Source organism: Neolamprologus brichardi, chromosome 15 (assembly GCF_056152115.1).
Source record: "Neolamprologus brichardi isolate AB-2024 chromosome 15, ASM5615211v1, whole genome shotgun sequence".
Taxonomy (NCBI): domain Eukaryota; kingdom Metazoa; phylum Chordata; class Actinopteri; order Cichliformes; family Cichlidae; genus Neolamprologus; species Neolamprologus brichardi.
Genome location: NC_142118.1, coordinates 37,747,856 through 37,769,549, shown reverse-complemented (window position 1 = coordinate 37,769,549; position 21,694 = coordinate 37,747,856). Strand labels below are relative to the sequence as shown.

The window sequence follows — 21,694 nt, the reverse complement described above, 5'->3', positions numbered from 1 at the left end:
CTGAGCACCCAGAGAGCTGCCCAGCCAGGCAAGATAAACCTATATCTGTCAATTCAATTCAATTCAATTCAATTTTATTTATATAGCGCCAAATCACGACAAAAGTCGCCTCAAGGCGCTTCATAGATACAGAGAAAAACCCAACAATCATATGACCCCCTATGAGCAGCACTTTGGCGACAGTGGGAAGGAAAAACTCCCTTTTAACAGGAAGAAACCTCCAGCAGAACCAGGCTCAGGGATGGGCGGGGCCATCTGCTGTGATTGGTTGGGGTGAGAGAAGGAAGACAGGATAAAGACATGCTGTGGAAGAGAGACAGAGGTTAATAACAGATATGATTCAACACAGAGAGGTCTGTTAACACATAGTGAGTGAGAAAGGTGACTGGAAAGGAAAAACTCAATGCATCATGGGAATCCCCCGGCAGCCTACATCTATTGCAGCATAACTAAGGGAGGATTCAGGGTCTCCTGGTCCAGCCCTAACTATATGCTTTAGCAAAAAGGAAAGTTTGAAGCCTAATCTTAAAAGTAGAGATAGTGTCTGTCTCCTGAATCCAAACTGGAAGCTGGTTCCACAGAAGAGGGGCCTGAAAACTGAAGGCTCTCCCTCCCATTCTACTTTTAAATACTCTAGGAACAACAAGTAGGCCTGCAGAGCGGGAGCGAAGTGCTCTAATAGGGTGATATGGTACTACAAGGTCATTAAGATAAGATGGGGCCTGATTATTTAAGACCTTGTATGTGAGGAGCAGGATTTTGAATTCAATTCTGGATTTAACAGGAAGCCAATGAAGAGAAACTAATACAGGAGAAATATGCTCTCTCTTTCTAGTCCCTGTCAGGACTCTTGCTGCAGCATTTTGGATTAACTGAAGGCTTTTCAGTGAGTTTTTTGGACATCCTGATAATAATGTCCCTGCATCCTTAAATGTTGTCCCGAGTTCTCTCTGACTGTCACTTTGGTGCATTTAAACCCCTGTTCCTCCCTGTCCTCATCGTCTGTTGTCTTCTTCTCCGTTATCAGTCATCATAATTTTACCATCTCTGTGCAAGTCTGCAAATTTCTTTATTAAATCATAAGATTCTTAAATTCATCAAGTCTCTCTGTGCCTGGGTCCTAGCCACAAAACATGACATCACTGTTTTGTACATTTTAACACAATTTAATCCCACATTTGTGAAAGAAAAGCAAAACACTTTTGTCTGTAACAAAACCATCAAATCTGATCAAGGTTATTTAAATGCTGTAAAAGAAGAATGGATTGGAATAAAACAAATATATATCCTAACTTTAATTACTGCGGGAGAATAATGAATGATGCTCACAGTGAGTAAAAAGTAAACTGAGTGCATTTTTTGGACAGAGATTCACTTTTAATGTGTATGTATAATATAATACAAATACATAAAAAATACACTCCCAAAACAGAATTATTACAAATAAATTATTACAAAATATTAATAAAAACTATAAAAATGGAGGCAACTTTGCTTGTGGTAGAATGTATACAGTGTATGAAAAAATCTTTATTGCAGATACTAATTTTACTAATTTAATAATAATAATTTTGTGTTTATAAGATTTATGCCTTTCATGCTTTCATAGTGGTACTTAGGAGAGCTTGACATCTTTATCAGGTGGTCCACACTGTAAAAAGTTTGAGAAACACTGATAAGTGTATGTGTGCTTTTGGAAAACATTTAAAGCTGCAGTACAGAATCTTCGAAACAAGCTTAAAACATTTTTAGAATATAAACAGAGCATCTGCTTCTCTTTACAGCTCCTCACTCCACCAGGGCTGTTTGGCACTGATAGTGTGCAAATGTGATGTACGTACTGCAGGAGTCATACAGACAACTTGTTATGTGAAGGCTGTGTGCACGCAGGGGTGGTGATATGAAGGACCCAAAATGCAGACTCACGGAAATCAAAGGTGAACTTAAATACAGCTTTAATGCTGAACTCCAAAAAAGTAACAAAACTGAGACTCCAAGGTAAACTTTACACTGACAGAACACACAGCAAAATAAGGGTAGATCGCGACAATGACAAACTGAAACACAGGGCTTAAATACATAGAGGGAGCAATCAGGGAATGGACAACAGGAGGGAAACACAGCTGGGGCAAATCAGAACTGACAAGACAAGGAAGCGTAAACTGAACACACTGAGATAAGACAGAGACCTTCAAAGTAAAACAGGAAACACATAACACAGACTGAACAAAAGACACAGACTCACATGCAGGCACTACAACAGAGGGAACAGAGATGTGGGACCAGGGCAGACAGACACTGACTGGACACGGGGATATAGCAGACAGGGGAGACAGCAACTAAGGATTACACAGAGACAAACCATAAGACATGACTCTAACGAAAACCCAAAGACTAGAAATTATAAATAATATAATAAACTCAAAAACCCTGGGTCAACGACCCAGGCATCCTAACACAACTGGACGGTCCAAAAGTTGGCCGACCTATTACTGGCTGAGGTTTCAGTAGAGTTGTGGCTGAACCACATAAAAATATCTCATTAATTTTAATCTCCCCGATCAATGATAATGTTATAATGGAATGTTGTTAAAGAGGGTCAAAATGTTTCAACCCAGTTTGTTTTGCAGATTCTGTTTAGCAGCTTTAATATAGGGAGGACACAACTTCCAGACTGTGAGTAAAATCAGGTTTTTTCTCTTTGTCAGTTTAACAGTTTCTGCCTGTCACTGTTCCCTGTCTGTTTTCTTACCTGGTTCTTCCTGACCTTGTACTTTCTCACGTTCCCCTCTTTCCTCTCTCCCTCTTTGGACTGACAATCATACACAAATAGATTGTATTCAATTAGATGAAAAATTACATTAATATAAAAAAATTCTATTAAGATCGCTAACAAAAAGTCCTCTCTCAGTGTACTTTCAACCAAAAGGCAAATAACCAAACCACATGAACATCTAATAAAAGATATAAACATTGAAACACTGATCCAACATTATTCTTGATTGATGGATCATTTGATCTTACACTTTTACCTGAATGTGGCTCCTTTTTTTGAAAAAACTCCTTATATCCATTATGAACCTGGCTGTCTCTCTGTACACAAACACACACACACACACACACACACACACACACACACACACACACACACACACACACACACACACACACACACACACACACACAACAGGAGTTATAAGGTTAATGGGCATTCAGTCAGTTAGCTAGTTAGTATCCATTTCTAACAGGACAGTGGTAACAACAGCAGGCTATGGACAATTTTAAGTTTTAGATTTTAAATAGGCTGTATACATTTCAATGGGAGCAACAGGACAATGAAATGTTGCTGATTTTACTACAGAGCAGGACGGATTGTAGGGTAGCAAACATTGTCGGAAAACACATTTTCAACACTGAGGGTCACCTGGTGTAATGTTTTTCAGCTAAAAAGAAACATGGTCTGACTCCTACCAACTATATAAAGAGTAACTGAAGGTTAAATGCAGCTAATATGTCCTGTTTTAAGCCAGGCACTTACACCTCCGCTCCGCTGTGTCTCAGCCACAATCTGGCAGCAAGAGCGCTAGAGCCAGAGCAGGGGAGAGCTGGAACAAACCATTTTGGGAGGGATGTTATGTTAAATGTTACGTCTCAAACAAGTACAGTACTGTATGCTTTTTATATTTTTAGTAGTGTGTCACACAAACAGTAAATATTGTCCAAAAAAAGATTTCTCACAGTGGCAAAGACACTGTTCCGGCCACTAGATGGCTTTGGGAAAATGTGAAGGATGGCATAAATATTTGGAGTTTAAAATATTTTTTAATTTAGGTTTTATAGCTTCTCCTTCTGATAAAGACTTCCCCCATGGCTATTAATACTATATCAGTTAATTCAATTAAATTACAAAGTACCCTGTTTTTTCACTATTGATCATAGAAACAAAAAATGGCATCTTCTCTGAATTAACCCACTTTTTCATGTTTAATTACAGGAACATCTGGGCACTGAGCTATCAGCGTTTTTTCAGTAATTTCACACATTTCTTCTATTTTGAGCCCAAAGAATCACGCTGAAATATTTATTTCGTGTACTACAGCACCGTGACGTGACCTACAGACTCTTGCCTGTGAAATATAGAAGTACCTTCTGTGGAGTTTGTTCCTTATATCAGTAACTGCTCCAGGTTTTAATCAGTCCAAAGGTTATACACTGACGCATTGATTTTCACACACACAGGAACGTTTCATTATTATTTTATTTTTTCTATTTCAATCTAGTTTCTTAACCACATTATGTTTCGGGCCTTTCCGTGAGCACTCGTTCACTCGTAGATTGCGCACCTGTGCCGCCTCAAACCCATTTCCTGATTGGCTGACTGAAAGCGTCGTGGTCTCGCGGGGCACACGCGCAGCAGAGCAGAGTTGTCTCTGACTCTCTGCCGGAGCTGTCCGGCTGACGTTTAATAATCTCCCTTCAGTCATTTGGCTTTTTTCCCACCTTGCTTTGCGAAAATGGAATTATTTTCTCGCTATCTGGATAGAAGCAATTCAGTCAGGTAAGCTTTTTATGTTTAAATAAGTTGCGTTCCAATTTAGTTTTGTTACCTCATAATTCTGAAATGTTAAAATGTAACAACGTTTGTCTCGCGTTAAAAACAACCGCGAAACTCATCAGGAAGTTTTATGACGTGATCAGGGTTGAATTTAACGTTGCGCTTTGTAACTTGGAGACTTTTATTTGTGTTGTTTATAGTTGACAAACAATTGGGGGAAATGGTGAAAGTACAATTACTGAGCTAACCTTGAACTTCGTACCCGGATCTCTGTGTGATTGATTAGCAGTCTGGTACACCGCAACAACAAGAACTGATAAAATAACTGTCTTTCTTTTTAACTTTCACTTCTGCATTTTCAGCCTTCTGGCTGCTTTCTTCTTCCTTGGTAGAGAAACTCCTCTCACCATCTGTTCATTTCCACATGTTTTAACTGTGTAGCCACAGCACTGCGATCTGTTGCTGTCATCTGCATGATGGTTGTGTTGTCTCACAGCTGTGTCTGTCAGGACATTATAAAAGAGGAGAACCTCAGAGATGACCTGAGGTATTATTTCATGAGCCCCTGTGAGAAGTACAGAGCCCGAAGACACATTCCCTGGAAAATGGGAGTCCAGATCCTGAAAATCATCATGGTCACGACACAAGTATGTGCACTGGGGTTTATTGTATGTTGGGAAAGACCAGGAAAGAGGGAATGAAGGGGCTTCCTGAAACTGCAATCTGTAATCGAAGGCATGCAGCCAAGAGCAGTGTGTATACACATGCTTACACTGAGGGTCCTGCTTAAAATGGGAGAATAAAGGAATATTTGTGTTTGTCTTTATTTTGCTGCTAAATTTGTGTTGTTTCAGAAGCACATTGCCCTAAAACAACAAACGTCTTTAAAGCACCTCATCAGTATTTCACGTAACAGTTTAAAGCTACTTGTAAATGTGTAGCTGTAGGAGATTGCACAATAATCCATGTCCATAACAGCTACAGTTTTGGATAATCTCCTTTTAAAAAGGCCCAACTGACTGAGTGGTATGTCAGAAATGTAAAGCTACTATAACGTGTGTTTTCCACCTCAAAAGGAATAAGACGCGTATATGTTCAACTCTCCTTTCTTGTTTTCCCCACAGCTCGTCCTGTTCGGCCTCAACAACCAGCTGGTGGTTTCCTATAAGGAAGAGAACACCATGGCGCTCAAACACCTTTTCTTAAAAGGCTACAGCGGGGTCGACGAGGACGACTACAGTGTTGCCGTCTACACGAAGCACGACGTCTATGAAAGTCTGTTTTATGTCATGGATCAGGCAAGTAACAGTGACTACTGTGGCATTATGAAGTGTTTGTAGTGTTGAGTTTTATTATAGAACATGCACCTCCATCAGGAACTCAAATCTAATGCTCATATAAACATATCTGGTGTAATTTAAGCATCGCCTGAGTTGGAACGGTTTTATTTTTTGAATTTCTTGTTTTATTGTGTTTCACTGCGATATTCCAGTTTTCAGCTTCTTTATTGTCTCGTCACCCTGGAGTGTTTCCTTTTTTTTTTTAAATTTTCCTAAAATTCCCTGTTGTGTACAGTACAGTCAGCTGGACCAGCTCTCTGTGGGCCCGATCAGTTACGCAGAGGATGAAAATGGCAAGTTGCTGCCCCTCACCATATGTAAAGAGTACTATAGGAGGGGCAGCGTGGAGCCTTCAGATGAGATCTATGACATCGATGCTCAGCTGGAGACGGGTGAGAGGGAAAATTTGCATGTCAGTTTGCTGTTATACGCAGCGAAGTTGGTGTCAGATTTGCCATTTCGATAATTAAGATCAGTGTTGTTAAAATGTCCCCTTTGGGCTCCTGTAGTTTTAATATTTAATGACAAACTTGAAGAGTTTTTATTAGAAACGGGACAAAAGATTCATGTTTAAAAATACCATTTCTTATATATTTCAGACATTTTAGAACCATTATGGGATTTACTGGTAATTTAAACAGGTCATGAAATTCCATATTGGAATATAAGAACTAATTTTGAAAGCTGTGTCTGTGTTTTTTACACACCACATATATGTGATGATTTTCTTTTCAGTTTGTATGTCACACGATCCAAAGACTGCAAACCTGTGGAGAACAGAGAATTCCTCCTTTTTTAATCTGGATTTTTACAGGTATGCTGTTTAAAATATTTACATTACATGCTGACATCCCCTTTTTAAATCAAACATTTCGCTGCTCTTTCAGACTTGTCGACATCAAAATAACCTTCCAGTTGAAGGGAATCAACCTCCAGACGGTGCGTTCGCGAGAGTTACCCGACTGCTACTCCTTCTTTGTTACGGTATAAATCTTGGCATCATTAACGCCATGTAAAGGCAGCAAACACAGGTGGATTGAAGCACATATAAACACCTGGATCCCTTTTGATTTGATAGATAACGTTCGATAACCAGTGTCACAGTGGAAAGGTGAAACTATTCCTGGACATAGACGCTGAAAGCAGCGCGTGCCGAGACTGGAAGATATCGGGGACGGGTAAGGTGAACTTCTGCAACCAAAGCGAAGCAAAAATGAATCATTAATGGTAACAAATGAGGGAGGAATGAGGCAGGTTATGGCTTTGAAAACTGTTTTTCACATTTGAGTAAAACAACAGGTCAGCCTGCAAATGCATGTTTGGAATATTTGTAAAAATATCAAAATGTTGTCAAGTTTTAAAGAATCAGACTAAATAAAAATAAACTCTTGTGGACCAATGTGTCTGTCCAGTTTATTTTGTATTGCAGCAGCTTGTTCACCACATTGTTAAAGTGTGTGGAAGGATTTGTCTCCAAACTTGTACCAGGACTGGGCAGTTTCCTGTAACTGAGGCGTTTGCTTTCAGACTTGTGTTATCAGTGTCAGAACTGTGAGTGTGAGGGAGTTGAGTGATAAACCCTCTCACACCCACACTTGTGCTTTTTGTGTGTGTGTGTTTCAGCTCAGAAGAACACACACTATCTGCTGGTCTTTGATGCCTTCGTTATTCTGATGTGCCTCACATCAGCCGTGCTGTGCACTCGCTCCATCATACTGGCCGTCAGGTTACTGCAGGTCAGCAACACTGTGTGTGTGTGTGTGTGTGTGTGTGTGTGTGTGTGTGTGTGAATTGACTGAATTTCCATTGTTTTCTTTTGAAGAGATTCTCCAGATTCTTCCATGAAAACTTTAATCGGAAAGTGTGCGAGGACGACCAGAGGGAGTTTCTGAACGGCTGGTACTTGCTGGTCATCGTCAGCGACCTCTTGGCCATAATTGGATCGATTCTGAAGATGGAGATACAAGCAAAGGTAAAATGAATAATCCCTTTCTTTCTTGCAGTGGTGTTTAAACCACCCCCCCCAATAATTCAGTTGTCATTTAAAAGGTGTCAGATAATTGCAGGAGATTTGAAAATATATATCTTTATGTAGAAAAGGTTTTGTATAATTTAAAATCAAGCTTTGGTATTTATGAGTAGCCTCGTGTGTATAGTAGGGATGGACCGATCCGATATTACGTATCGGTATCAGTCTGATACTGACCTAAATTACTGGATCGGATATCGGAGAGAAATAAAAAATGTAATCCAATCTATTAAATATCAAAAAAGCTCCTCACAAAACTTGGGACACGGCGTAACTCGGCTCATAACTGTAGCACGTCGGAGCAGTGTGCTCACGTGATAGAGCAGCTGTGGCGTGCGAGACGGTCGGTGGTCTGGTTGAGTATTTGTAGCCTCGCTACCAAACCGTCATTTCATCTCCGAGGAAGTTAAGCAAGTGTGTAAGTTCATCTCTGAATGTTTGTAAAGCATTCCAGCGTTGAGCTTAACAACCGATATATGGAGCGACTGCCTCTCTCTCTCTCTCTCCTGCTGCTACTTCAATCATGAAACTGATCAATGATCAGCTGATCGGCTTTTCTCTCTAGTTTGTTTTTGGCCCACTTTGCACCAGAAAGAGGAAACCAGCGGCTGAACAACAGCAGCACGTTTAAGCTTGATCAGCTGTTGTTAGAATTTATTTAATATTATTTCTACACCAGGATCTTTTTCTACAGCTGACGTAACTGTGCAGGGGCGGATCAAAGTTTAGCCAGGGGGGCCGATAGGGCATGAACAGGGAAAAGGGGGCACAAAGACACTTTTCTTTCTTATTCTCATTTAAAATGTCGAGCTTTTAATAATAATTATCTGAATCTTACAACAAAAGTTTTAATCTGATGTAAAATGTATAGAAGTCCATTACTGTATATAGTAACTGTTAAGTCTAATATACCCTAGTAAGCTATAGTACTTTTTCCTTTGGGAACCATCTGTGCAGTTCTGTTGAAGAAAAATGTTGAATCTATTTAATTATTGTAGAAAATTTTTTATTTCTGTGCATTTTATTTTACACGTGCATTCGATCAAGGTTGATTACGTCGATTAAACATCATGAGGTGGAAAGTGGTTCCTTTTTTTGCTGGGAGTTTGCAACCCTATTAGTTAGGTTGTTTAATATTTCTACTAAGTACTCTTTAAAATACCAGAATAGGGAGGCTAGAGGATTTAAGTTTATTAGATTGATCAGTTTTGCTGAACTATGAAATATTTTGGGTGCAATGTGTTTTTTACATACAGGTATAACAGAATAGCTTTAGTGTTTTGTTTTGTTTTGTTGTTTTAAACTTGAGTATGAACTTATACAAAATGCAGCAAGATATTTAAAAAAAAACTGTTTTATTGATTAAAAAACACTATCAGATTCATATCGGTGTCGGCAGATATCCAAATTTATGATATCAGTATCGGACATAAAAAAGTGGCCATCTCTAGTGTATAGGCAAATTTTTATCGTATTTCATTATTTTTATTTTATTTTAATGTTTTATTTATATCCACTGATGTGTTTTAAGTTTTAAAGAGTTAGACTCATTTATGACCAACTTTACTTCTTTTGTATAATTTATCACTGTAGGTGAAGCTCGACTATTATTTGCTACAATAACTTGTCAGCGGAGGTTAAGTTGTCTGAGTGCAGCATTAATTCACCAGTTAGGTTTTAGTATCTTATAATTACATCGTTAGACTTATAAAGGACAGTTTGGACCTTTAATCAAACATGACTTTAAATTCCAAACCAAATTTCAACATGACTGACGATACTTTGCATTGTGATTGTTGATATTAACTTTGAGCAGTTGGACACAATCAGAAATTGCAAAGTCAGTGAAGCTGTCCTTTAAGAAACCTGGAGTTTACATTTACAGTGGGGCAAAAAAGTATTTAGTCAGCCACCGATTGTGCAAGTTCCCCCACTTAAAATGATGACAGAGGTCAGTAATTTGCACCAGAGGTACACTTCAACTGTGAGAGACAGAATGTGAAAAAAAAAATCCATGAATTCACATGGTAGGATTTGTAAAGAATTTATTCGTAAATCAGGGTGGAAAATAAGTATTTGGTCAATAACAAAAATACAACTCAATACTTTGTAATATAACCTTTGTTGGCAATAACAGAGGTCAAACATTTACTATAGGTCTTTACCAGGTTTGCACACACAGTAGCTGGTATTTTGGCCCATTCCTCCATGCAGATCTTCTCAAGAGCAGTGATGTTTTGGGGCTGTCGCCGAGCAACACGGACTTTCAACTCCCGCCACAGATTTTCTATGGGGTTGAGGTCTGGAGACTGGCTAGGCCACTCCAGGACTTTCAAATGCTTCTTACGGAGCCACTCCTTTGTTGCCCGGGCGGTGTGTTTTGGATCATTGTCATGTTGGAAGACCCAGCCTCGTTTCATCTTCAAAGTTCTCACTGATGGAAGGAGGTTTTGGCTCAAAATCTCACGATACTTGGCCCCATTCATTCTGTCCTTAACACGGATCAGTCGTCCTGTCCCCTTGGCAGAAAAACAGCCCCATAGCATGATGTTTCCACCCCCATGCTTCACAGTAGGTATGGTGTTCTTGGGATGCAACTCAGTATTCTTCTTCCTCCAAACACGACGAGTTGAGTTTATACCAAAAAGTTCTACTTTGGTTTCATCTGACCACATGACATTCTCCCAATCCTCTGCTGTATCATCCATGTGCTCTCTGGCAAACTTCAGACGGGCCTGGACATGCACTGGCTTCAGCAGCGGAACACGTCTGGCACTGCGGGATTTGATTCCCTGCCGTTGTAGTGTGTTACTGATGGTGACCTTTGTTACTTTGGTCCCAGCTCTCTGCAGGTCATTCACCAGGTCCCCCCGTGTGGTTCTGGGATCTTTGCTCACCGTTCTCATGGTCATTTTGACCCCACGGGATGAGATCTTGCGTGGAGCCCCAGATCGAGGGAGATTATCAGTGGTCTTGTATGTCTTCCATTTTCTGATGATTGCTCCCACAGTTGATTTTTTCACACCAAGCTGCTTGCCTATTGTAGATTCACTCTTCCCAGTCTGGTGCAGGTCTACAATTCTTTTCCTGGTGTCCTTCGAAAGCTCTTTGGTCTTGGCCATGGCGGAGTTTGGAGTCTGACTGGTTGAGGCTGTGGACAGGTGTCTTTTATACAGATGATGAGGTCAAACAGGTGCCATTCATACAGGTAACGAGTGGGGGACAGAAAAGCTTCTTACAGAAGACGTTACAGGTCTGTGAGAGCCAGGGATTTTCCTTGTTTGAGGTGACCAAATACTTATTTTCCACCCTGATTTACGAATAAATTCTTTACAAATCCTACCATGTGAATTCATGGATTTTTTTTTCACATTCTGTCTCTCACAGTTGAAGTGTACCTCTGGTGCAAATTACTGACCTCTGTCATCATTTTAAGTGGGGGAACTTGCACAATCGGTGGCTGACTAAATACTTTTTTGCCCCACTGTATGTAGTTTTCTTCTCAGTGCACATGCATTAAAGCATTAAAGCATTAAAGCACGTTAAGGTTTATCGTTCCTTGGCTTCACATTCACTTTGTACTTTGAACCCTAATAAAATAATCATCCAGACTTTGTCATTTACTGCAATCATACAGCAAAACCAGCTTTACTGTAATATAACTTATGTATACTGTGTGTAATTATGTAACAGATTTTTCTAGAACTATCATTTCATCCCTAATTGTGGACTTTCTCTGCTCTCTTCTGTAGAACCTTACAAATTATGACGTGTGCAGTATCTTCCTGGGGACGTCCACATTACTGGTGTGGGTCGGAGTGATCAGGTACCTGGGATACTTCCAGAAATACAACGTGAGTCCATGCTCAGCCCGACTGATGTGAGGCATTAATGTTCTACATTTATGATCTCAGTTTGAAGTCTGTTTCATGTGAGAGCTTTCAATGAGCAAAATATTAAGCAGGAGCTCATCACATTAAGCTTAATGCAACAGTGATGGAGAAACGTGTATTAATATGCTGTGAGAATGATATATCTATTTTAATTCTCATCATGCACATGTGTAGACCTATATCAGTCCGCTCTCACATAAATCTTTATTTGTTGTCTCATAAGGTTTAAAATTCACTTAAAAACAGTAGATTTCCTCCAAGTTCAGGTGCTGATCCTAACCATGAAGGCAGCCTTTCCGAAGGTCCTGCGTTTCTGCTGCTGTGCTGGCATGATCTACCTCGGCTATACCTTTTGTGGATGGATTGTACTGGGGCCGTACCACGAGAAGGTAACTTTCTAACTGGTTTTGAGGAAATCACTGTGATGGGTGTGACAGATGCAGGGGAACAGTCCAGGCTTTTTTTCTTTCTCACGAAATGTTGCTGACGCTGCAGATATTGAATTAAGAAACTCCCAAAAGTGCACATCTTTTAAAAAACTGACTTACGGTAGTGTTTTAGGTGATTGTTTTTGATCGTGTCCCAGATTCAGACTCTTGATGACCTGTAGATGAGATATTCAAAGTTTGATTTTGATGAGTTTTATGAGATTTGCAAATCAGTGATTTATTTATTTGACAGTTTATTTTTTATTTATTTTTTTGGAACTGTGGTTGTGCGATACTTTCATTTTTATGATGACTGTCAGATTGGACTTGGAGAAGTTACATTTGAACTTCTCCACCAGGTTTTCCAAGCTGTTTCTTTCAAATTGCTATTTCAGCATGTTGCTCTTCAAACTGAACAAAGTGCACACACGGCCTTTGGCTTCCCTGTACAGGAGCAACTAGAGTTCAGTGCATTTATAAGACTCTCTAAATAAAACGGCCACTAGGTGTCAGTGCATGATAATGCTTACTTTGCTTCACTGGCTGCTGTTCGCTGCTTCATTGGTGACCAGGTTTTCAACATTGTACAGTGATTGCTGCCACATTCATAACACATTCATTTGTACACTGATATATGTGCACCGGTAGGTGAGAAGGAATGAATCAAATGGTTGATGATTAGCAACAGAATTGTGCCACATTCAGTTTTGGGCCAACTGCCCCAAAACGGAGCAAATATCTCAAACTGAAAGAAGCTAAAAGAAGCAGCTTCCTCCAAATTTATGCATACAAGTAAGAAACAAAGTTGAACGGCTCATGTTTTAAGAATTTGTGGAGATTACAGCTGGACTTGACCAACATTTGGAGCACTTCTTAAAATCCTGAAAAACTCTAACCTTAACTGGGAGCTCCCCAGACAGTGATCTGCATGTTTAGCTGTTCTGGCTTGTTAAGATAAATTATTTACGGAAGTCTGAGCAGAAGTAGGCGTCTAAACACGGCAGAGCTCCTAATCTGCAGAGGCAGATGTGGGAAAGCCTGAGAACAGCTGCCTCACAGCTTGCATCTCGCTGGCTAAATTGTTGATAATCTTGAGCTGAAGAGGAGTAACTACTGTAAATATATTGTGAGCTGATTTCTGTGTTTGCCTTTATGTCACTTCACTACCTCCCATGTTTAGGAAGGCCTGTCTGTGGAACTAACAAAGCATCCATACGGTTGGTGCACTGAAGGCATTCAAGCAGGTCATTTTAGCTGTTAGTACACTTTTCTCTTATCAGGCCCACATGAAAAGTAAACTGTTACCCGACTACCATTTGTGCAACCAGCTCTGCTATGCCAGCGTGTCACGTCAGCCGTGTTACAGTTCTTTACATTTGCAGTCAACGGAGACTTTTATATTTATACTGCGGTGTTTCGGGGAGTCCCCCGTAGTGACCTGTAAGCGTTTCCAGGATCCTCAGGTTATTTACAGAAGGAAATCAACAGGGGATGACCTGCGACTTGCCTTTCCTCACGTCTTCAGTGCTGTCAGCTGGATCCATAGTGTCTGAGAGTGATGTTGTTATTAGATTTTATCTCGTTCTTCTTTCTGTTTTGTGTCGGGCTTTCTGATTGGTCCTTTCAACCAACAGTCTCCCTTTTTTCCTTTATTGCGTTGTTCATATCAGTCTTTCAGTCGAACTCGTTGTCTTATTATTAAGCCTGCGAGGTCGAGCGTTTCTTTTAATACAACCAAGTACTTTTGGAAACCCCAGATTTGCATTGGGATCGTTGATATTAACTTTTAACAGTTGGACACAATCAGAAATTGCAAAATCAGTGAAGCTGTCCTTTAAGAAACCTGGAGTTTACATTGATACAGTTTTCTTTAATCTCTGATCCAAACAATCAAAACACAGTGAAGCTGACCTTTAACTGAGCTTTCAGGCTGTTTACTTAAACACTTCTGTTGCCTGTTTAATATGTTGATGGTAATAATCTGAAGTGACTCGTCTTTCTGTGATAAACTGGGTTTCGACCTAAGACTTACTCATTGTCATTTGTTACATCGGCTAATTAAAAGATCAAAACAGTCTTTCAGTGTGAAGAATTTTTAGTTGCAATTTATAAGAAAAATGATAAAATAATGTCATGTCGGTCTTTTGAACTTGGTGATTAACACTAAATTGTATTTTATGGCATTTTTACAGACTAAATGTAACATTTTATTTTTTAAAAAATGAAGAAAAGCTGCAGTAATGTAACAAATTTCTTTCCATCTTCTCTTTTGTTTTGTTTTCCAGGAAATCTCAGATTCATGTGGATTTGTTAACTGCTCACTGCACTGTCATTTCCCTCTTTCTCTGTAGTTTGAGGGCCTGAGTCTCGTGGCAGAGTGCCTGTTCTCTCTGCTGAATGGAGACGACATGTTCACCACCTTCACCCAGCTTAAGGACAAAAACACCTTGGTGTGGCTCTTCAGTCGGGCTTACCTGTACTCCTTCATCTCCCTGTTCATCTACATGGTGCTGTCGCTCTTTATCGCTCTTATAACCGACGCCTACGAGACCATCAAGGTACTTACGTTACCGAGTGCGAGTCATTTGAAAACTGCGGCATTTTGTCAATTAAACTCTTGGATCTTGTTAGACCTGACAGGAGGGTGGAAAATGTGGACTAAACTGAACAACTTTGAGCTTTCTGCCAGCAAGACAAAAGGGATGTTCACATCTCTTCTGACAGAACCACAAAGGGACGTCCCTGTGTGGGATTGCCACTCTTCAACCAAATGCCACATCAGTGTTGCAGGTTAAGTCTAGCTACGTGACAAAGAGAAAGGATGGTGCAAATAGAGTGCATTCATATGAGGAGTGAAGTAGTGTGTCTTCACTCTGGGTTGGGAAGCAACTCCTTCAAGTTGAAGGAGTTAAAGTGGCTTTGGGGTTCATGAGTCGGGGAATGAGCGGGAGATTGACAGATGGATTGGTGCAGCGTCTGCAGTAATGAGGATGTTGTAGCTGTCTGCTATGGGAGGAGATGGCATCACTTTCTCTCTTAGCCATCAATTTACTGGGTGATTTATGCCTCCCACCCACGCATGGCCACAAGCTGTTGATAGCAGCCAGAAGGAGCTTCCTCAGAGTGTCTGGGTTATTTCTTACAAAGGGTGAAGACCTTTATTTAAAAGGGGCTCAGTAGAACGGTACTTGGGCATCTAGGGTGCCTCCTGCATGAATCCTAGGTTAGGTGTTTCTGGTGCGTGCGTCACAGATAGTTCAGGGCTGAAGAAACTGCAGAGGAGCTGGATGAGGTTGACAGATGAGTGGGGAGTCTGGGCATCGGTGCTTACTGTGAACCAAATAAGCAGCAGGATGGACGGAGAGAAGTGTCGAGGACAAAAAGAGGGGGGGTTAAGTGTGTCTTGTGCTCTTCTTACATCTTACTTCCTGTCTTGCTTGTCCCTTAGGCAATAATGTAATTGCATCTTGCTGAGAGGAGACAACAACAGTGAATATCACATCTATAAAAAGCCTTTATTTCAAATGTTATATTTAAATTATGAAGAAAAATGTGTAGAAACCAGTCACAATGTTTCTCAATCCATGTTTCAGTCATTACCTGTTTGTGGGCTTGAGTCTACAATATGCATTAAATTGGTGTGCACTTCTCAAATCTAGCATGGAAAAAGTTTTGTCTTCTGACTTTAAACATGATGCATTTTGGACTTTTTCTTTTTGCTGACAGAGTTACCAGAAAAACGGGTTCCCGCAGACCGACCTGCAGAAGTTTCTCCACGAGCCGACAGAGCTGCCTAATATAGAGGAGAGCGATCAGACAGACGTCAGCGTCAGACACTCTGTGCTCTGCTACTGCCAGTGGTATGACTGTTCACAGCAGTGCTGCTTGTTTAATATTTAATCTCTCTTAAACACTCAGCCACACCTGGAACCTGTTCTCTACAAACATCAATGTAACAGAAGAGCTATTGTGTTTTAAATACCTGCTTAGAGTTGTTAGCCAGTGAGATTTAAGATTTTATTACAGTTTGACGGTTGCTTGTTGACTATTAGGGCTATTACTTGGCTTAGCTTGAGAAGAAGATGTAATCTTAAGCTCTTAAATCTTGGCCATCAATCAATATCTAAATCAACTGATGGTCAAAACAACTGTCACTTTTAGTTACTGTTAACATGAATGCTGACTGTCATGCTGGCAAGAGTGAAACATCTCTTGTTCTTGGGAAAGATTCATTGAGTCTTTGGAAAAGAGCTGGCACCAGCATCAAAAGTGAAGTTGATCAGAGAAGTGTCGAGGAAACGCCGTTACATTCTCTCTCCCTTTCAGTCCGTGTACAAATAAACAGGATTCACGGTAACATCCAGAAATGTCGCCATGATATACGGACGCCGCACTCCTCTGTATGTCGGCGTTTTCTTCTCATTCCATTTCCATGAGCCAATCTCCATCATCGGCAGACTGCAGCGGAGTTTCCTCCACGCTGCGGTTTGGCTCCGTCTTACGTGGTTTGAGAGCAATGAAATTAGTGGTGGGAGCTATGCTGACACACCCAGTGATGGGCTGATTACAGAGGAACTGAGGGCCTCCACACTGAGGAACACCCCTGCCCCCACCGTCCCCTTAAACTCCCAGCCGTTCTTACCTCTTCACTGTGTTATGTCGCTGAATGCACAGGTCACAGTAAACATTGATTCAAAATGAGCTGAAAAGGTTCAGCGGTTCGTCGAAACAGTTTTGAATGCATTGGAGAGACTGGTTTAGCGGCTCTGTGCGTGGTTTTATTAGAGCGACCTCACACGGTGTTCTCTCTTTATCATTTACTTAACCTCTTTTTGGTTGTCTGATAACATGAAGTGTTTAACATGCCTGAGAAATGTTTCATTTTATTTCCCGTTATCGTTTAAAACGGCAGCGCACTCCCCCGTTTGCTCCCAGCAGCACTTCCTCCATCACAGTCAGCACATTACTCAATGGTGAAGTTGATGTTTCTGTTCAGGAGAATGTTTGGCTGTAAACAGACACCAGGGTTGGTTTCTGTAGCCATCATCACAATCGTTCCACTTCAAAAAAGCACCAGACTGTTCTGTGACTGAGTGCATGAGATGTTGTTTACTCAGTAAAGCAACTACTGCAGTCATCTGTATAGAGCTGTGTTTCGCATTTGCCACCAAACTGTTATTTTTTTCCTGCCAGAGCTTTGAATGTTTGTACACACTGTAAAAATGATCTGTAGTCGTGTACTCATTGGAAAAGTCCTGGCATGGGGAGAAGTTTCCTTTGCTGTATGTGTTATGATGACACATTGGAGCTTAGACAGTCTGTTTCCTCCCTCGGGGCTCTGCAGTCATTGTTTCAGCAGACGTTAACAGGCCGACTTTGAGGGTTTTGTTTTGGGCTTATTTTATTTTTATTTATTTTTATGGATGTTTGTCAGCCGTTTTCTATCCCCCAGCTTTCCTGGGATTCCAGCTCTGGTTGCCTTGAGTGTTTAAGGAAGTCTAGTTTCAGTTACAGTGCCATTATGTACTGATGTGTAATGTACATCCTCTGTTGAAATTGGTGACCATCTTTTAAAGTTGGTTCAATTTTCTTATTAGTACTCTTGTAGATTTGCACTGACTATATAATTGCATTCATTTGCAGCCTTTGACCTGCTAAATCTCATTTTTTACAAGCGTCCTTATCTTACTGTCCCAGCAAAAATTAGATCAGTGTTCTCAGTTTACGTTTTAATGTCTTACTGGGTGAAATTTCATCTGGATCTGTTACCTTGTTTGGAAAGGAAGTTGGGAAGTGATCCTTGGGTTGGATTTAAAACTTGTTTACCAAAAGCGTCAGGTTTGTTATCTCTTGTATATTATGACTCTTGTGAATTCAATTAAATGTAATAGAACGTATATGAGTTACAAAGGTTGTAAACTTAACAGTATTTGGACTTAAATGTATCAGCTGCAGTCTGTCAAAGATTATGGCCCTATTCCTGAAAATGTTGACTCCCATCAGCAATCAGACTTTACAGTTTCAGGCTGATCACCTGGAGTTTCACGTGCATGAGTAGGAAAAAGAAAGCAGCAGTCAGCGGCGCTCCGATACGATGACTCACCGTAGCGTTTGGTAAATAAAGAACAGAGCCTCCATTTTAATCCGGTGTACTGAGGAATATGAATGTGTCAGTGTGGATCATGATGTTTATCTTACAAACAGGACAGGTGAAAGGAGTGATTTTAATCAGCCTGGGGCCCTCTGTCATCATCAGACAGAAAACATTCATGTCTCGTCTTTGGCTGCGTTTTGACAGTCACCACCATTGCTAAGTCTCATATCAAAGACATTACATTCATGCAAATTAATTGTATCCTGTGTGGTCAGCAGGAGGGATTTACACTCTTTGTTATGGTCAGTGATGGGGTTAACAACACTGTCAGTGCGCCCCAGAGTGGCTGTGGCTACAATGTAGCTGCCATCACCAGCAGCTACATTGTAGCCACAGCCACCCTGTGTGTGTGTGTGTGTGTGTGTGTGTGTGTGTGTGTGTGTGTGTGTGTGTGTGTGTGTGTGTGTGTGTGTGTGTGAATGGGTGGATGACAGGTTGTGTAAAGCGCTATACAAATACAGGCCATTTAACACAGAACACTTTTAAGAAAAGTATTGCATTACATTAGTGATTTACTCCCTGGAGAAAGTAATTCGTTGCACTGAAAAAGGTCCTGAAAGGCACACATGAAACGTCTCATAATTACCAGTTAAGAATGTAAAACCTGCACAAAGACAGAGTGACTGCGCATCAGTTTGTTACCTGTTGAAGTTCAGGGTCTTTGTGCTGGTCTGGGGTCAGCATTCACTCAGCTTTTACTCTGGGTTCTTGGCTAGCTTAGCATTAGCGTGCTGGCTGTGCTTGCAAAGAGCTGAAATATGTCAGCAGCATAATGTCGTTGTTTCTGTCCTGTATGCAGTCTGCACTTCACCACCGTGCACTCGTCCTTTTGCACAATAAAAGTTTGTTTGAAAGATTTTTTTCTGCTTGGACAACAAAATGATTAGATACAACTTCCTTGCTCACTTGGTCTCATCGTCATCATCGATCATTCCAATCCTGGAAAATGTTCTGCTTATAGCAGATCATAAAAATGAAGGAAAATTATCTAAATGTTTAAAAACAAAGTGTTTGAACTTAAAGCTTTCTTTGGTGGGTTTACTTTGATACAGTGAAGTGTGCAAATCTTTGCTGTGTGTTGCTATCAAACCTGCGTGAAGGTGAAATTGCAGATTGGAGAACGAGGCCTTAATGATGCGTGTGTGGGAATTATCCCAAGAACATTAGCATGATAGTGTTGCAAGATTATGCCCTAAAGTGAGAATTCCTGTCTGCTTGTGTAACAAGTTGGATGTATCATCCCAACATAATATTGATACACTTGGGAACAACAGTGTTGCTACAGTTAGAATGGCATGTACCCTGCATTTGAACAACCTGTGTAGCTTTAATAAAGCTGGAGCACATGTGATTAAACCTGGGACATGCAAGGTCATTCGTATACAAGCATGTAGGAGTCCCATAAATAGGATACTGCCATTATTTAAGATCGTACACTGCTTGCTTTGATTTTGAATACCAGCAGAAACCACCTATTTTTCTTTGTTGAATTTGGTTCATATCATTTATGAGTAATGATGTGAGTATTGGTGCTTTCTAAAGAGAAGCATTCGCTAACCACGTGATCGAACGTCTGAGTGAAAAGTAGCCTATGCTGTAGTTTGTCATCATGAAAGGTTGGTGGTTTTATGAGTTCTCTCTCTCCTTACAGAGTTCCAGCAAATGATGATGTCATACTTATCAGCTGACGGCTGCCCCGCCTCTGGATGAGACAGTTTAGGGAGGAAAATGCTGGGAACAATACGTCACATGTCTGAGACAAACTTCTCAACACTGAAACTGAAAAAATCCTGGTGAATGTAGATTTACACGTGTAACATCCCGTGAGGTGCGATAAGAAAGGCCAAATGAGTTTCCTCCACTGAACGGGAGTCAGGAGCTCCAGATGCGGAGCTGGAACTGGGACTAAGAAGAAGTGGTTGCTTGGATTAATTGTATATGTTTAAAATACTGCTTAGATGTTTATTTGGCCAAAGAGTTTGGTCGAGTGCTGTTGGGGAATGTACAACATTAAAGTTAATTTATTAAGTGTTGAAGTAAAGGTTGCAGCAAGGCTAATCTTCCCATTTGTCCCTTTTTTTTTTTTTTTTTTTTTTTTTAATGTAATCATGTCACTGGTGGGAGTGGGAGGATGAGTTTTCTTTGAAGTGCACAAACATGTTTCCAGCTGAGTTGTGATTAAGACTAGTTTTGAATGAACCACAACGATGAGTCAGCAGGAACCAGCAGGTTAAAGTTAAAGACAAGCTGGAGCATGACTTCTGTTGCAGAGCTGTGCTCCTAGTTTGATCAAAGCATCACATTTCTCTCACATTTTCTCAGCTACGTTGGCCAATAGGTTGCCTTTTATTTATTTATTTAAGTATCTTATCATTCAGCTGTTTAAAATCTTCAAAGCTAGTTTACAAATGAGGTAAAGAAGATATCTGCAGACTATTAAACGTGCCTGGATCATGAAGTTACAGACCCCTGGACAAAAATGTTTGATGAGCCCTCGCTCATTTTTGTTTTGTGTTTTTTATTTCCTCCTCTCCCCCTCCTCTTCCCCTTTCTTCAGTAATCGGATGCATCATACAGGAATGTGTGCATATATGTACACAGAACAGTTTTGAAATAGAGAGCACTACACCTTTTAGTGAAGAAATATCAAAATACAAGTTTTGTAAAAGCTGTATCATCCTTACACTAAATGAAACAGCCAGAGATTGTTTTAAAAAATGATGCTATGTTTTCGTGCACAAGCAGCTGTTATCATCTTCGTCTTGGTTTCTGCCCCCAACGCACCACAACCCTCGAGATTCTTGCCAATCTCGGTCATGGATGACTGTTCATTGTTGTAGGGGAGAGATTTCTTGGGAAAAGGCACGTTTGGCATGTGTCCACTGAAAAAGGACCTTTTTTTTTTTTTCTTTGATGGGAAAAAATCCTGCAGGTAAAACAAAACTATTCCCTGGATGCTAAAAGTTTCAGGTCATCAATCCATTGTGATTAGCTTGCATGTCATCTAACTGACATCTCAATAACTTCACTGCAAGGTTTTCATCCAGAATGATTTACAAAAATGAGTCAGGAACACATTTCCTCTATTGTGCCCATGGATTTGGGAGTACCTAGTCCACAAGATGTCTAACTTTGGGAGAGCCTAGTAGCATCGGCATTGTAGGGGAGAAAAGGGGCAGGAAAAATACATACTACTATATTTTACCAATCATGCCATCCTGGTATGATATAAACAAGACAATATGGGTTTAAAATCTAACGTCTAAGTTGATACAGTTTGGTATTTCTTTTATAC

General features: G+C 40.4%; 1 protein-coding gene across 1 annotated transcript; it reads left to right on the top strand.

Moving 5' to 3' along the window:
• The first annotated feature begins 4,419 nt into the window (after positions 1-4,419).
• On the top strand, positions 4,420-20,448 carry mcoln2 (mucolipin TRP cation channel 2). Its single transcript, XM_087852838.1, is given in 14 exon segments — positions 4,420-4,558; positions 5,052-5,202; positions 5,680-5,853; positions 6,131-6,287; positions 6,631-6,709; positions 6,783-6,879; positions 6,974-7,073; positions 7,519-7,631; positions 7,718-7,867; positions 11,677-11,778; positions 12,084-12,206; positions 14,597-14,803; positions 15,972-16,105; positions 20,051-20,448. Coding segments are annotated over 14 exon segments (1,668 nt in total). The 5' UTR covers positions 4,420-4,514; the 3' UTR covers positions 20,088-20,448.
• The last annotated feature ends 1,246 nt before the right edge of the window (positions 20,449-21,694 follow it).